Source organism: Falco biarmicus, chromosome 8 (assembly GCF_023638135.1).
Source record: "Falco biarmicus isolate bFalBia1 chromosome 8, bFalBia1.pri, whole genome shotgun sequence".
Classification (NCBI taxonomy): Eukaryota; Metazoa; Chordata; class Aves; order Falconiformes; family Falconidae; genus Falco; species Falco biarmicus.
The window spans coordinates 17,335,730-17,352,390 of NC_079295.1; the positions used below are offsets into that span (position 1 = coordinate 17,335,730).

At 52.1% G+C, this 16,661-nt stretch overlaps 2 protein-coding genes across 5 annotated transcripts in view; both read left to right on the plus strand.

Annotated features, from left to right (window-relative positions):
- Positions 1–2,062: 2,062 nt before the first annotated feature.
- Positions 2,063–6,005, plus strand: NEUROD1 (neuronal differentiation 1). The gene is made up of 2 exons (XM_056349340.1): positions 2,063–2,207; positions 3,436–6,005. The coding sequence occupies exon 2, from the start codon at positions 3,445–3,447 to the stop codon at positions 4,540–4,542; it is 1,098 nt and encodes a 365-aa protein (XP_056205315.1). The 5' UTR covers positions 2,063–2,207; positions 3,436–3,444; the 3' UTR covers positions 4,543–6,005.
- Positions 6,006–13,419: 7,414 nt separating this feature from the next.
- CERKL (ceramide kinase like) overlaps positions 13,420–16,661 on the plus strand; it is a 57,954-nt gene continuing 54,712 nt past the window's right edge. For 2 of the 4 annotated variants that reach the window (XR_008823366.1, XM_056348120.1), the window contains exon 1: positions 13,420–13,833. Coding sequence is in view for 3 of the 4 variants with exons in the window: in XM_056348120.1 (XP_056204095.1) it covers positions 13,515–13,833 (319 nt within the window). In the remaining variant the exon portion in view is untranslated. The remainder of the gene's footprint in view (positions 13,834–16,661) is intronic. The other 2 variants (XM_056348119.1, XM_056348118.1) reach the window with 2 other exon arrangements.

Consider the following 16,661-nt stretch of genomic DNA (forward strand, 5'->3'; position numbering starts at 1 on the left):
GAAGCCGAATTAGGAGCCAGATGGAGAAGGAGGAGTCTGTAGGTCAGGGAGGGGGAAAAAAAAAAAAAAAAAAAAAAAAAGGCTTGGCGCGATAAAATCAAGCTGCTGGGGAAGAGGAGAGGCAGGGAAGGTGGGAAAACGCTGCCGCGGAGCCGGGGGACGGCCCGCGGGGGGATGGCAGAGCCGGCCGCCTGCGTGATGTGGGGGGAGAAGCGGTGCCGGAGCAGCGGCAGGAGCGGGCGGGACGCAGCCCGAGTCCCGCTGCGCGCCGCGCTCGCCCCGTCCGCCGCCCCGACGGGCCAGCCCCGGGAGCGCCCCGCGCCTCCGCGGACACGCGTGTCCCCGCGCCGGGCTCGGCGGGCTGTAAGCCTCTCTGTCCGACGGCCTGCCCCTTCACTTGTCTGTCTCCTCAGCTGCCTACCGACAATTTGTTGGCTTTATTTTGCTGTCGGGGAAGCTGCCTGTGCTGAACGCGCTCGGAGGCACACGGGCACCCCCAAAGCCCTCACCGCTCCCCGGCGCTCCGCTTTCCGCCATCGCCCTCCCCCCGGGGGGGTTGCCGGTGCTTCCCCCCGCGCCCCACGCTCCCGGCTGCATTCCCAGCCGGTCCCATGCAAACGCGGGTGACATTTCGCAGCAGCCCAGGCAGGGCTGACCCAGCCCCATCCCTCTCCCGCGCCCTCAAAACCTGTTGGAAACCGAACCGCTTCCGAACCGCGTCCGTTAACGGGGTGGCGCTCCCGAGGGGGCGGCCGGCTCGGCGGGACGCAGTGCCCAGCTGTCCGGGGCACGGCCATCCCCGCCCCGGGCCCTGCCTCGAAGGCTCCTCCGCGGCCCGGCAGGGGCTCGCCGCCGGCCGGGGCTGCCCTCGGGCCGCTGCCGGCGGGCGGGCGGGTGGACACCGGCGCTGCCCCTCGGCCGTGCCCCGGGGAAGGGCCGCAGCCTCCCGGTGACCCCGGCGGGCCCCGCTCGGCCGGCCCGGAGGCACACGCCGCGCTGCCGGCCCTCGCTCCGCACCGAGAATCGGCCAGCTCGAAAATAACACAAGGCAGCCGGTGGCCCTTCGTATTCGATTACCGAGAAGGCAAACATGCCGCGGCGCTCCTCCTGCCGCCCCGCCAGCCCCACGGCTATGTAGGTCACGGACAGGAGAGAAACATTTTAAAAATAACCCGACCTGGAAAAATACCTTTCGAATCTGCCTCGGCAGGGGGGAATTACTGGTTTCGCATTTAAAGCCCAACGTGGCGAAAATAAATTACGTTTTTTTCTTTTTTTCTTATGGATTAAATCTCTGGATAACGCGTGCCGGTAGCAAAGCTCCCCGTGTTACCGGGGTGGGGGGACAGACCTCCCTCGTTAGAGCGCGTTTCTGACGTTTGGGTTTGCAAACTGCGCCGAGGCGTTTAGAGACTCCGCAGCCATCGCTCGGCGCCTGTCTCTGCCGCCCGCCGTTAACCGGCGTGTTCCCACCAAACAGCCGGGCGAAGCCCAGCTGCGTTTGCCCCAGGCGCCGGGGCGGACCCCGGGGCACAGCAGCCCCGGGACGCCATTTCCGCCAGCACCGGAGCAAGCCGCGGGGGGCGGCGGCGGGGGAGGCTCCGGGGGTCAGCGGCGCCCGTTGGGGATGCTCGGGGGGGGCAGCGGGGACCCGCGAAGGCCGCACCGCGGAACAATGGGAACAATGCGGCTCCGCGGGACGGCGCCCCCCGCCCCCGCCCCGGCGGCGGCGGAGCGGGCGCGGTGCGCAGAGGAGGTGCCGCTCCGCACCGCTCCGCTCCGCACCGCTCCGCCGCCGGGGGTTGGGGGGGGTGGGCGCCCGGTGACAGATGGCGGCCGCCCGGCGGGCCACAAAGGGCGTGGCGGCTCAACGGGCGGGCGCGCGGCCGCATACAAATAAGGGGTGTCACGTGGCGGGGGGGGCCGGGACGCCGCCGCGCCTGACGTGGGCGGCCATATGGCGCGTGCCACCGGGCGGGGCGGGGCGCGGGGCGGGGCGCAGGCGCGCTGGGCGGTGGCGATCGCCGCGGTACCCAGGTCCCGGTGCCGGCCCCCCGCCGCGCATCCTCGGTCCCGCTATATAACGGGGGAGCCCGGCGCTGCGCAACGTCGGGAAAAAAAAACAGCATCACGCGGCGCCCCCTCGCACGGAGAGCTGTGCCGGGGTTATGAGACCGTCACCGCGCAGGAGAGGCTGAGCAACGGAGGTAACGGGAAACCGGGTTTCTACCCCGCCGGGAAAGGGGGTTGGCGGCGGCTACCGGGCTCGGGGCGGGCGGGACGGACCTGCCTCTGCCGGAGCGGCTTCGGTTTGTGTTGCGGGCACGGGAACCGGCGGTCGTGCCTGCCGGTGCGCGCAGGCAGCTGTGTGCGTGCACACCTGTATCCATCCATCCACGCGCACACACACATATATATGTGCGCACACGCACATATGTGCGTGTACATATATCTGCAAATGTATACGTGCGTCCGTACACACACGTATATACATGTAAATGTACCCCTGTACACACACATATTAAATATATATATATGTGCTCCCACCTATGCGCCTCCCAACTTCCCGCTCCCTCTCCTCCGCGGAGGGCAGCCGCCGCGGTCCCACGGCAGGCTGCGCCCCGGCGGCATTGTTCCTCCCCGCTGTACCCGGTGCCACCGGGGGACGGTCGCAGCCCCTGACGAAAGGCCCCCGCGGGAGGCGGAGGGACGATGACCGTCGGAAAGCGGGGGCCCGTCCCGCACCTGTTACCGCGGGCGGGGGCCGCGCAGCCACGCCGGTCGCCAGCCAGCCGCGGGCACCCAGCGACGGCCCAGTGGCGGGAGTCGGCACCGGGGGAGGGTCGCCGGGAGGGGTCGGGCAGGGTCGGTCGGGGGAGCAGGTGCCCGGCGCCCGTCGGGGCGGTGCGGGAGCCCCGTGCAAGGAGGCGGCGAGGGGGGAGCCGCCGGGACAGGCGTCACGGGCGGCCATCCGTCCCTGTGGGGGTCTTGGGTGTCCGTCCGCCACCACCACCCCCCACCCCCCCCCCGCCTTTCCCCCTCCCCTGTTCGGTAAAAGTGCTGCCGTTTGGGGATTTTGTTTTGTTTTGGTGGGTTTTTTTGTTTGTTTGTTTGTTTTTTAACTCGCTCGGTCTGGTCGCGGCGTGCCGCCCGGGCTGCATCCCGCACGCGTAATCTTCTTATATTCCCGCTAATATCGGCGAGTTACATAATGGCATGTGAGCATATGTCAACTTAATTATAAAGCAGGACTGCGGAGACAATTAAAAGTTTGCGCTGGCACCGTGCAGCAGCCGGGGCTTCCCTGGGGAGGGGCCGGGGGGAGCGGGGGGCCGGGGGGGGGCGCGGGCGGTTTCTCCCCGCGGGTGGCTGCGCGGGGCCGTGGCCGCCGGCCCGGTGCTGACCCGGCTCTTTTCTGTCCCCTCGGCGGCGCAGAGGCTCACCATGACCAAGTCGTACAGCGAGAGCGGGCTGATGGGCGAGCCCCAGCCGCAAGGCCCCCCCAGCTGGACGGACGAGTGCCTGAGCTCCCAGGACGAGGAGCACGAGGTGGACAAGAAGGAGGAGGACCTGGAGGGTCTGCACGCCGAGGCCGAGGAGGACTCGCTGCGGAACGGCGAGGAGGAGGACGAGGAGGACGACCTGGACGAAGAGGAGGAGGAGGAGGAGGAGGACGACGACGACGACCAGAAGCCCAAGAGGCGCGGCCCCAAGAAGAAGAAGATGACCAAGGCGCGCATGGAGCGGTTCAAGCTGCGGCGCATGAAGGCCAACGCCCGGGAGCGCAACCGCATGCACGGCCTGAACGCGGCCCTGGACAACCTGCGCAAGGTGGTGCCCTGCTACTCCAAGACGCAGAAGCTCTCCAAGATCGAGACCCTGCGCCTGGCCAAGAACTACATCTGGGCGCTCTCCGAGATCCTGCGCTCGGGCAAGAGCCCCGACCTGGTCTCCTTCGTGCAGACGCTCTGCAAGGGCCTGTCGCAGCCCACCACCAACCTGGTGGCCGGCTGCCTGCAGCTCAACCCGCGGACTTTCCTCCCCGAGCAGAGCCAGGAGGTGCCGCCCCACGTGGCGGCGGCGGCGGCGGGCGCGCCCTTCCCGGCCCACCCGTACCCCTACCAGTCGCCCGGGCTGCCCAGCCCGCCCTACGGCACCATGGACAGCTCCCACCTCTTCCACCTCAAGCCGCCGCACGCCTACGGCGCCGCGCTCGAGCCCTTCTTCGAGAGCGGCCTGGCCGAGGGCGCCAGCCCCGCCTTCGACGGCCCGCTCAGCCCGCCCCTCAGCGTCAACGGCAACTTCTCCTTCAAGCACGAGCCGGCCGCCGACTTCGACAAGGGCTACGCCTTCACCATGCACTACCCCGCCGCCGCCGCCGCCGCCGCCGCCGCGCTGGCCGCCGCGCCCGCCCACGCCGCCATCTTCCCGGCCGCCGCCTCCCGCTGCGAGATCCCGGTCGACGGCCTGGCGCCCTACGAGGGCCACCCGCACCACGAGCGGGTCCTCAGCGCCCAGCTCAACGCCATCTTCCACGACTGAGCCTCCCCGCCGCGGGAGGGGAGCGGGGAAGGGCCGAGCCCGGCCGCCCGCCGGCGGCCACCGCCTTGTTTACAGGGGGCTGCCCCGCCGCCCTCGGGGCCGGCCCTGCGCGCCCCGTCCGGCCGCCGCCCGGCGGAGCGACGCCCTCGGCGCGGGGTGGGGGCACCGGCATCGCGCCCAGTACCTGATCGGGATGACAAAATCACAAGCAATAATTAGGATCTATGCAATTTTTAAACTAGCGATGGGCCAATTACAAAATATATATGAGATCTCTATTTTTCAACCAACGTTTTACTACTTGTTACCTTTCCCATGCTGAATTATTTTGTTGTGATTTTGTACAGAATTTTTAATGACTTTTTATAACGTGAATTTCCTATTTTAAACCATGCAGCTTCATCAATTTTTATACATATTGGAAAGGTAGAATTATATCTAATTTATACAAAATAATTTAACTAATTTAAACCAGCAGAAAAGTGCTTAGAGAAGTTATGTTGCCTTAGCACTTCTTTCCTTTCAAATAGTTGAAGAAGAAAAAACCAACAACACAACAACAAAAATGCACAATCCGGGCAATTTCTTTCCCATGAAAGTCTTTTTTTTTTCCTTTTGTTTTTTTTTTCTTTTCTTTTCTTTTTTTTTTCCTTCCCCCCTTACGACAAGAGCCAGATCCCCTAGGTCTTGAGAAGATATAAGAACGAGAGACTTATTTTCTATTAAAACATATCAATTCAACACATTACTTGCACAAACTTGTATATAAAGATTATAAGCAAATGCCAACATCCTTTTTAAATCGAAAGCTGCTTGACTATCACATACAATTTGCACTGTTTCTTTTTAGTCTTTGAACCCCTTGGCATTCCGTGGTTTGGTTATGGTTTTGTTTTTTTTCTGTTTGGGTTTTTTGTTTGGTTGGGTTTTTTTAAGAGAACTTGAAGATGTTAATGTTTCCAGGCGATATAAATGCATGATTTTATACATGTTCACACAATCCGTGGTTGTCATATGCTCATCTTATAAATCGGAACCTAAAACTAATCAGGTTGTTAAAGTCGGGCTATATACCTATTGTAGTCGATTAGTACGGTAGTTTGAAACAAATTCAAACCATTTAATCCGTAATTAGAACAATAGCTATTGCATGTACAATGCAGTCCAGAATAAGTGCTGTTTGAAATGTAACGCTGGTTCAACTGGAATCAATCTGTACTGTAATTTTGTTTGTAATCCTGTATATTATGGTGTAATGCACACTGGGATTTTAGAAGAAACATCCGTCCTTTGGCAACGACATAGTATTGAACATTTGGTCGAATGTTGCATTTCTCCTTAAATGTGATTATTACTTTTTTTTTTTCTTAGTGTAAGTAATTCCTATGGGATTATTGTTTTATTCGGATAGCTCATGAAAGGTGCAACACTTATTATTTGTAGAATAAAATTGGACTAAAAAAAAAGACGCGGATTCTTTGCTTACCTTGAGGGGGTTCCGGGGGAAGGATTTTGTTCGTTAGCTTACAGCGAAACCGGCTGCCTGCAACGCGCCGTTGCTGAATCAGGGAAGCGGGGGCAGGACGGCCGAGCGCTGCGGCTGCGGGTCCGCGCTGCGCCGAGCGCACCCGCCCCGCACCCGCTGCGGCGCCCCCCGGGCAGCCCAGCCCAGCACCGCCGCTGCCGCCCGCCGCGGCTCTCCCCTCCCGCCGGGCCGGCGGGGGTCCCTCTGACCGGCACCCCGGCAAAACGCCGTTTCGGCCCCGCCGGCCAGCCCGGGACCCGGCGGCGCCGGTTCGCCGTCTGTCCCGCTTCCCAGACGGGAGACGCGTGTGTGCCCTCGTCTGCGCCGCTCGCTCTGGGACTTGAGGCTCCCGGGAGAGCCCTTCCCCTTTACGACCGGAGCAGCTACCAACAGGTCTTTGCCTCCGACCGCCGGGCACGTATTTCAGACGTTCCCTGAAACACCTCGTAGGAAGTCTGTCGCAAAGCGCAGGTATCATAAATAAATGCTTCTCCTGAATCCAGCAGAACGCTAACAGGCTCCTCACCCTGTGGGCGAGTGCGTTTTTCCCCAGGAGAAATCAAGCTCTTGACGTCTATTTTAAAGGTGGTTATAGCTACGGAACCCCCAGCGCTCCGAGGCCGTAGGGGCAGCGCCCCCCGCTCCGGGGCTGCTGCTGAACCCCAAAAGCAAGAAAGCAAAAGGCAACTTTTCAAGCACCCGATTAACCTTTCCCCATCAGTGGCAACACAGCTAAATACACCCCAGCTAACCCGAGGTGGGGGGTGGGCCGGGAATTAATGACAGTTTTTCCAATAACATGGAGCAAGCCGACCCAGCCTTGCTCGCCTTTGGTTACACACCTTCTTCTCCAGCACAAGGATTCTTCTAGTCAGTCAAGGGGCAACTCACATGCCACCATCTTTTATTCAAAGGCAGGCACAGATGTTCCTTCTGCAGGGGAGGTTTTAATTTATGAAAATGATATTGTTTATGCATGAATGCACTCTGCATAACACACAGTACTTCCATCTGATGAGAGAAATGCCACAGAACCAGTGCCAATGTCAGGAACATATTCTGCAAATTTAGTCGCTTAAATGTTTAATGAATATTTGGAAGGCATTTCCAAACCACAAGAAACCTTTTCAATTACCTTTTCTTTTTCCACAGTTAATAACAAAATTCAAAACCTCTAGCCAATGCAATTTACTTAAAAGAGCTATCTAGGTTATCTGAATGTTTGCTACTGTGGTACTTTAGAGAAAATAATATTTTAATGTTATGAGCAACCCAATAAGGAAAATTAATTAGGCATTTTGGTAACTAGAGGCTCCATTTTACAAATCACTTGTGAGATTTGTTATTTCAATTAGTTTAGGGTTTTTCCCCCTACCACTCTTATAAAAAAAATATTGGAGATCTTCCCCTCCACCATCCCTTTGCTGCTGCTTATGATGCCTCCCTGATATTTATTTTTTCTTACTGTTAATATTATGCCAGATCTTGAAATCTCCATTCACGTCTCCCACAGGAAGGTCTGTCAAGGTCTCTTTCAAAGGAAAGAATTGCTCACACTGTTCCTCTCCTATGAACACATCGCTGCTTAACTAAGGCTAGAGTGGGATTATCTAATTTACATGTGGAAGAAACTCTGGCTTTGAGTCATACCCACACATATACTGGGTCATCCAGCACAGGCCTACGACTATTTTTATGGCTTGTTGGGACCAGTGGCCTTTCCCTTCTTTATGCTGTACTTGTGACAGCAGAAATCGTTCTGCCACCAGTACGCTTGAGAAGACACTGGTGAGATCTCTGCGGGCACAGCGCATGAGTAACAACCATGATTTGCAGCTTTTCCCTTCTTGGTTTTCTGAGTCAAGAGCAGAGGGTCTGGGGGCTGTGGACCCATCGCTGCCTGTGAGACAGCTGAGACCCCAGCTGCGGCAGAGGGATCTGAAACAGTGGCACTCCAGGTTACATCCACAGGGTATCTGAGGGACTGAAGCCTCAGGTTTTACCTCACCCCAATGAAAAACTTGCCTGAACAACATCAGGCTTTGGCCCAGTGTCTTCAGGAGGTCTTCTCAAGTGAAGGGAAGTAGATTCAAGGAGAACCAAGAATCCTGAATTCACCAGAAGAAAACATAGTGTTGCTTTCTCCAGAAGATACTGTTCCAGAATTTTAATAAACTAATATTAAAAAGCAATACACAATTCCAGAGGTAATAGGAATTAATATAAATAATTCTAAACTAAGTCTTGAGAGCAAGTAAACCAAATCTTTTCTATCATCTGTAACAGCAAAAATTCTTGCAACCATTTTAGTATTGTAACTGATCAAAACTGGATCCACCATGACCTGAACAATTGCTTTGGACATATTAAAAATATGATGAGTCTCCTTTTTAAAAAAAAAACAACAAAACAACCAGCAAACCAAACACAACACAGTACTTCTGTACAAAGAACCATCTTGTCAAATAGTTTTAGAAATTACAGAGTCAAAATCCATTCTCTTGTTTATGTATAAAGTACCTAAAGATAAAAAAAACACTCAAGTAAAACTGGCTCACTTCTTGCTCATTCGTAGCGAGGAAGAGCCCACAGAAATGAAACTTGGAGATCTGCCTGGTATAGTATCAGTGAAAACATGCAGAAATTGGTCTTTTGTTTTTATTGACCAAGATGGGCTGTGTGGTAATTATTTCAGAAATTATAATGGTCTACACTCCGCCCTTTGCTGAAAATCCCATGCGACAAAAAGCTTTGAAAAACACAGTACATGAATACGTGTCGAAATAGTGAGCTGAAGATCTACAAATAGACTGCTATTTAAATAAGTACATAAGCGTTTCTTAAATAATTCATATTGTGTATTTAAGAAACTGTCAGAAGCTATGCAATACAGAATTAAAACTGACAATGCTCTGAAAGCATTCTCATAAGTATTTAGGTTGCCTACAGGGTATGTAAAACATAGGATACCAGCTCTGGCTTTCAGTTCCCTAGCTTGTAGTAGTTTGCAGCATAGAGTTAACAGCATTTTCTATTAATAAAATAGAAGCAACTGAAATTTACACTATTTGCCAACATTTTGGTGACAGAAAAACAGAAAACAAGATTCAGAGTAAAACTTAATTACCTTAAAAAGATAGCATATCAGCCTTAATGCAAAGAAAAAAAATGAAGTGTCCTCTAATCAACACATTCTGGTTTTATAGTCCCTCCCATTACCACATTTTCTTCTATTGTTCTGATTAAGATCAGTTTCAGCTTGTGGAAGTTTCAGCTTCAGACTTCATTCTCACAGCTTCTTACTCCTGCATAATAATTTCACTCGTTCCTGTTCTCTTTTTTACAGAGATGTGTCCATCTCCACAACTTCAGACTTTATTTTCCTTACTTGCTCTTCTTTTTATGCTTTCCTTCTCAGACATATAGAAAGATGTACAGTAATAGTAATGCTCTTTTCTACAGACTATTGATGCCATTTTTCTTTAGAATAATTTATGACTTACTTTGTAAAAGGTTCAGTGTTCTGCTTGATGTCTCTTCTTCGAAGTCAAGGTAAACCAACAAAACAGAGCTGAATTATTATTGAGAGCTACAAAAGATTCTTTTTTAGAGCAGCAATGTAAGAAGGGAATGTACTAATGTACAACATAAGAAGGGAGAGCTAATATTTGGGAATGAACAGCTGAAGTATAACTGACTACACACTAAACCTTCATTGTATAAACAGGCACTGTAGCCAGAAAAACATACAAGCCAAGACTATGCTGCCAATATCAGAATTCAGGTTGCTTCAGAAGCAAATCCCCATTAGCTGCTGAAACAAGCCAGCTACTAGAAACGGCCAGTTGAATCCTCCAGACTGGGTGTAAGGAATTTTCCTCACAGCATCTCTTCTCATCTTAAATCCCATTCCTTAACTTCAGCATCACATTATTCATGAATCAAAAACTGGCTTTCTCATTTCTTGCCTGTTGACATTGTTGCATTTTTCTACCCATTTTTCTTGAGGTAAGAGGATTTATTTATTATAAATATATATATTTTATTTATTATAGCATGTTCTACCTGCCTGCTCTCTTTCCGTAAACACTAGCTGTACTTCCCTCACTTGCTGTTTCTGCCAGAGATTACCCTACCTCCTCTCTTTCTTCCCTTCATGAGGTTCTTCTGGAAAAGACTTCTGAGACTCCCACTACTTCTTAGCATCTAGACAGCAAGAGATTATTCCTTCAGCCAGAGAAAAACACTGCTAGTTAAGGAGAGGTTAGCTCACCTCCTTATTTTCTACTGCCTCTTCACCAGACCCAGAGGATGCTCCCCTCTCCTAACTTGTCCACCTACGCTCAAGGCCAGCACCCTGGCATGGAGCAACATCTCCTCCAGGTCCAGACTGCTGAGAACAAGTTCTAAGAAACCACAAGGACTGTTTAAGAAGAGGCTCTCACCCCTGGTACCTGCCTTCATGATATTGCAGCCATGTCTGTACCTGGCCATACCCAAACCCTCACTCTTAGGCCTTGTGCTATCCTTGCTTGACCTTGGACCTGCTTTGACAGTATAGCTTCCCTAGTGGCTGCTAGGCTAGCACTGACACTGGTTACTGTCGCCAAACCTGACTCACTGACTGCTTTTCAGCTTCATGTAGGATTTACCTCATTGCAACAGGTTTATCTAGCTATCTGGACCCTCATGTGAGCTTGACTACACACAGCTCTGTTCACCTTGGCTGGGCACAGACAGCTCTGACTCATGGTGGCTCCCAGCTCCACTTCCTTTATAAAGAGACCTGCCCTTACTGCTCCTTAGCATTTCTCCTTCTGTGCTTCTCACTGCTAAGGTTCCAAGGGGCACTACTGAGCCTGAAAAACCCTGACAAGCCCACCTGCAACTCCCCCACCCCAACTCCGCCCCAGGACTTGGAACTATTTAAGCTCAGATGCTGTAGGATGCTGGGTTTCTATTCTGCCGTGGTCCTGATCTGGCTGTGACCATGGCTGGTCCAGATCTGCCCTATTGCTGTGATCCTGCCTGATAATTTGGATTCTTGGGGGAGTTAAGCAGTCTTCCCTGGGCTTCCTTGCTCAGGTACCACCAGGTGAGTCCTAGGCAGGAAGGTCCCTGACTTGCTAGCTGTGGGTAGCTGTAGTAGATAAACCTGTTGTTTTTATCTACTACTTTTTATTATCTAAACAGATACTGATATAAAACACCTTTCAAGTAACATCAATAAAAGGGTATTAGAAGTTTTAATGATATCTGTTGAAGGATATTACAAGTCTCTTCAGAACTGTATTAGTCTTCCACTGATGGTACTGAAAATAGCATTATTTTATGGTTCTAAGACAGTTATCAGCTTTTGTCTTCCTGTACCTTATGAGACATTATCTGGTGACGATAAATACTATACATAGATGAGACAAGCTAATAAATTGTCCCAAAAATAAACACTATGACTGCAGAGGATTATAAAGGGTATACAGCCTCAAAACTGATTCAACTATATCCAGTTCCATGTTGTGCTTTATCTCCTAGTTAATGATTGAGCTTTCCTTTTGAATGACATCAGTGCAAACACATTAAAATCACCGATGCCAAATAACAGGCGCAAGTATAATTGGTCCATCTACTGTTGTACCAGAATGATAAATTGGTAAAGCAAGCTTGTTTGTTTGGCTTGCAGTTTTTCCTGCCTTGTCACTCAGTTATGTTTAAGGGAAAATAATAAAAAAAAAGAGTTTTGCACAAAGCTTCCACAGTTTACACATAATTTCCATTATTTGTACTTTATTTTATCTGATTACCCTACAGTCCAGATATTTATATCCCAACAAAGATCATCTAAGGAATAAAAAATTTTGACACAAAGTTGGAATAAGACTATTGACATTAACAGCTTTGAGCAAGCAGAAACTTTACATGGTCATGTTATGATTCAGGAAGGCAAACTGGTGAAGGCTACATTTCAGGGAAAGCTGTGTCAATGCTTTGATACAAATTGAAAAGCAGTTATGGTTGCATATTTAACAAATATCCAGAGCATGCTTTAAATGTGGCAAAGCGATAGATGGAAATAAATATCAAAAAGCTGTACCATAGTGACTTTTTAAATGTGTCTTAAAACTGTCTTCTCAGCTACATAATTAGCAGTTTGGTACAAGGTTTTACGGAACTGTTATGGAAAGCAGCTTACCAGTTGTGAAATCATGTATCATCTCATGGAGTCATCTGTTGGTTTGGCTGCAGAAATCAGGTTTCCTTACCTGTAACATCATTTCTCTTCTAGAGAGGCGAACATCACTGGAAGAGCCTTGGATATTTTGACATGTGGTTTGAACTGTAATTTGTATCAATCAGCAAAAGGCAGTATTTTTAATTTATTCCTTTATTTCTCAGAGGAACATTGTATATTTGTCTCATTACAAATACTAAAGATAAAATCACTAAACCACTTGTCTAAAAACATCCTTTTTCATGCACTGATAAGCCTCCACGACATTACATGGAGCTAAAAAAGCCCTTGCTGTTTTCCATCAAGTTAAGCCCTTACAGGCTCAGGAGCACCTTACAAGTTGGAGCTGATGCTGGAGCTCCAACATGATTGTCGTCAGTGAATCTTACAGAACCTGTGAGTAAAGCCGTCATACCTCTGAACTGTAAAACGTGTACTTCACAGAGCAGGAATAAAGCAGCCGTCTGCCCCTTCTGCAGTTAAGGTTTGAGGGCAAGGAATAACGGTACAACCTGCTGGGCAGGCCTCCTGCCTTGGCCCACCTGCTACAGACCCCTGCCACGCCAGTGTGGGCCTGATGCCTGGCTGCCCTGCTCCGCGGCCACCGGTGGGCACCCCGGGTGGGCACCCCGGGCTTACAGCAACAATGCTCCAGGTTGCAGCACCAGTGCCAACGTGGCGTCTATCTCCAGGCTGTGCGAGGGACCCAACTTCGGGAGGACTTGGCCTTTTTAGCTCGGAAGGGCTACTGCAACTTCACGTCATGGTTTCCCGGAGCTAAGTAACAGTAATATTACTGCTGATAATGGAAAGGCGGCAGACGCGTGGGGCTCTGGCGCACGCTATGCGCTCCCGCGGCTGGGGCGCTCCCCCGTGGCTCTCCCCGGGGCGGTAAGGGTAACGTGGGAGGGGGAGCCCGCCTGCTGCCCGCCCTCGCTGCCGGCTCAGGAGGCGCCGTACCTCAGCCCAGCGCGGCCCGGCTCCAGGCGCCCCGGCGGCCTCCGGCAGCGCGGGGGTCCCCTCGGCGCTGGCAGGGGCTCGGCCTGAGGGCTCCCCTGCCACCGCTGCCCGCGGGGATGCGGCGGCGGCGGGCGGCCAGGCACCGGGGCCCTCCCGCCGGGGGGCCGCGGCTCCGCCCGCGGGGCGGGGCGGGCGCTGCCCTGGCAGCCGCCGGGACGCCGAGCGCGGCCGGTGGTGCGGGGCGGCGGTGCTGCCGCCATGCTGGGCGACGCGGCCCCGTTCCTCCGCCCGCAGGGACGGCCCGGGCCCGAGCGCCCGCCCGGCCGCCCCCCGCGGCGGGAGCAGCGCGCGCAGCCGGTGGCCGCCGGCGCCGCTCGCTCCTTAGCGGCGGCGCCCGAGGAGCGGCGGCAGCAGCAGCGGCGGCGGAGGGTGGCCCCGCTGGCGGCGGCCCCGCCGGCCGAGGCGGGAGAGGAGCCGCTCCTCAGGGGCATCTTCGAGATCAGCAAGAGGAGCTGCGACGTGGTGCTGAGCGCCCGGCGGCTCCGCTGGAGCCCCATCCTGCCCGAGAGCCCCACAGGTGCGACGGGGCGGGGCAGGGGGCGTCCGCCGCGGGGCCGGGGCGCGGGAGCCGGGCCCGGGCCTAGGCCGGCCCCGGGAGCGGGAGCGGCGCCAACCGGGGCGGGCTGCGCCTGCCCGCGGCGCTGTCTGGGCCGGGGCCTTGCGGGCCGGGCGGCGGGGAGGCGCCGTGACACCGGGTTGCAGTGAACTAAAGTCCGTGGTGTCGGGCGTGCCTCTTCCCCTTCCAGGTGACTGGTGATTAAAAAAATAATTGTTCATAAGGCGAGGGCTGTCTTGTACCTGAAACAGGCTCTCGCCAGGAAGTGCTGGACTTCTTGGTGGGCGATACGAAAAAGATGAAATGTAAGTGGTAGTGGTGTTATGGTTTCTTAGCCCCAGGCGCAGCAGTAAGAGGATTTGGTTTTGTTTCTGCTGCATCGTCTTTTCTCGGCTTACTCTCTCTGACAGATACACAAACATACAGGCGGGTATGGTTTTGTGAGAAGTGCCTGAGTTTTGGGATGAGGCTTCTGTGGCAGGTTGTCCTTGCGCTGTGCTTTTCCCATAAAGCAACACACTGTGAGAAAGTGCTGTTACGAAGGATTTGATCAAGTGAAACAAATCATGCACAAAAGTTTTAGAAGAAAAGGAATGCTCCTTAAATTATCCAAATAGTCTTTTTTTCTCCTAGAAACTGTGAAAACATAAACTTGCTTTCAAAACTACATACTCTTAAAAGTGTTTGCTTACTGCAGTGACCTCCCAGTGGTCACGTGAAGGGGAAATCAAAGTGGCATTCAGGAACACAGAGTTTCCGGACAGCATAGTTGCCTTCTGGTATGGCTCAATTAGCCTGTCCAGGTCTAAAATACCAGGTTTTTTTCAGTATTATTTTGGACAGAATTTAAAACATCATATGGGTTAAGATCCAGCACCCATAAATTCAGCATACAGAGAAACAAAATTTCTTCTGTGTACCAGTTTTTCTGTGTTAGGATAATCTGTTCCTCTTCAAGGTGGTCTGTTGCACTGCAGAGGCTCAAGAGCGGTGTGGAAACCTGTGATTCCAGTGCTGCTGCTGCAGAGAAATACTCAGATGCTCACAGCGAAGTAGTTATGTTTCATTTCATGTAACCGTTACCGAAATCAAACTAATATGGTTCCATGCACAGCTGTTGACTCATATCTTCCAAATAGTGTTGCCGTGTTAATGTGGTGCTGTGCTAGGACTTAGATTCCTGCTTTTCATCAGGATGGTTGAGTTGTGATGATGGCCGCACTGATGTGCGTACGGTCCTTCCTCTTGTGGAGCTAGTCTGGGTGCCTTAGCAGACTATGCAATACTCTGGCCTCTCTTCCTTCCCTTTTGGGATAAGCTACAGGTCTCTGTGTATGTGTTCTGAAGTGTGTTTTATTTACTGTTTAGTTCTATGTGTGATACTCTAATTTGATTGCCACTTTATGTTCTGACTGCTTTAATGTAGCTTGAATTGCCATGTATCAGGAACTAGGGTCCATGATTGTCTTTTAATTGTCACCAGTGAAAGATTTTAAGGTACAAACAGGAAGAATGAATTTCAGTACATACTGCTCCATGCTTCCGGGGTCAGGAATATATTCCGGGGTGGGGTTTTTTTGGTTGTTTGTTTTTTTTCTAGGAAAAAACCACCACCCCAAGTTGCTACTTTTGCGTAAGAGCTTTTTATCCTTCAATTACTCATACAGACATCAGGAGCTTTTCTGTCTTAGTTCCTGTGAGGTAATAAAGTATGCAGTGCTTAAAGTCAAACATACTGCAGATGGCAGAACTTCAGGAGTCTTACGGAAAGCAGCACTGACAAGTCGGTGTCAATTATGTCAGTATTTGGGCTTTCACTGCATATGTTTTAAATATATGCTGATATGTCTTTGTTCCTGACAATTAGGTTTTGTACTATGTAGCATTGAGGTGTTGAATATCTTGGTTTCTGAGAAGCTCTTAATATCCTTCTTCTTTACTAGCTTCGGTGGAAAAGGCAGTGGTGTCTTCCCAGTGCTGGGTTTTTCGTGAAGTCTGTGGTAGGCTATGAGTTTTTACAAAAGAATTTCCAAATTCTTAAATGTTGAGTAGTGACATTGAAGATAAAGGGGTATTCGGTTCCTCTGTTGGTATAGATGCCATCTCTCTGTCATCTGTGGCTGTTCCAGGATCTCTTTGAGAATGCAATAATTTTAACAGGAAAAACTATTAGGTTGTTTCTGAGACCTTTCTATCCTTCTGGCCACAATGTCGTGGGAACACAACAGTCTACCCAAGCAGCATTCAGAAGAATACTTGTGACTCCTTCCTTTGGGTCAGTGTGGCTCTACATGTGCCTGTCTGGGACTGCAGAAGTGCTAAGTAGGAGCTGAAAATTTCACAGCCTAGGGCTTATTGCCCTCGCAGGGATGAATACAACACAGCTCTTGCCTGTTTTTCCTTCCATCTTGAATACAGTTGGCCAGGATGGTTTTACCTTTCCAGTTGCAGAGGTCAGATAGGAATTTCAGAGCTTGAATGTTTTTTTCTCTCCCACATTCGTGGATCCCAGTAGCAATTACCCTGGGGCCTTGCAAGTGTGTGACCTGTACTGGTGCTGGGGGGAGCTGTCTGTGTTATGGTCTCATTCGGTGTAACAGAAGTACAGGAGTGCAGTGCTTGGGCTGAGCTGTCAGTAGGTACAGGAGGTGGTCAATGGCTGTCTGGACAAGTCTATTCCACTGGGATTTGGCTTAAGTGTGCTTTCTCCGAACCAAAAGCTTTATAACATAGTTTGCCTTAGGCTCTAAAAGGTCAGGTCAGGTCTTCACACTTCGCCAGTGATGCTA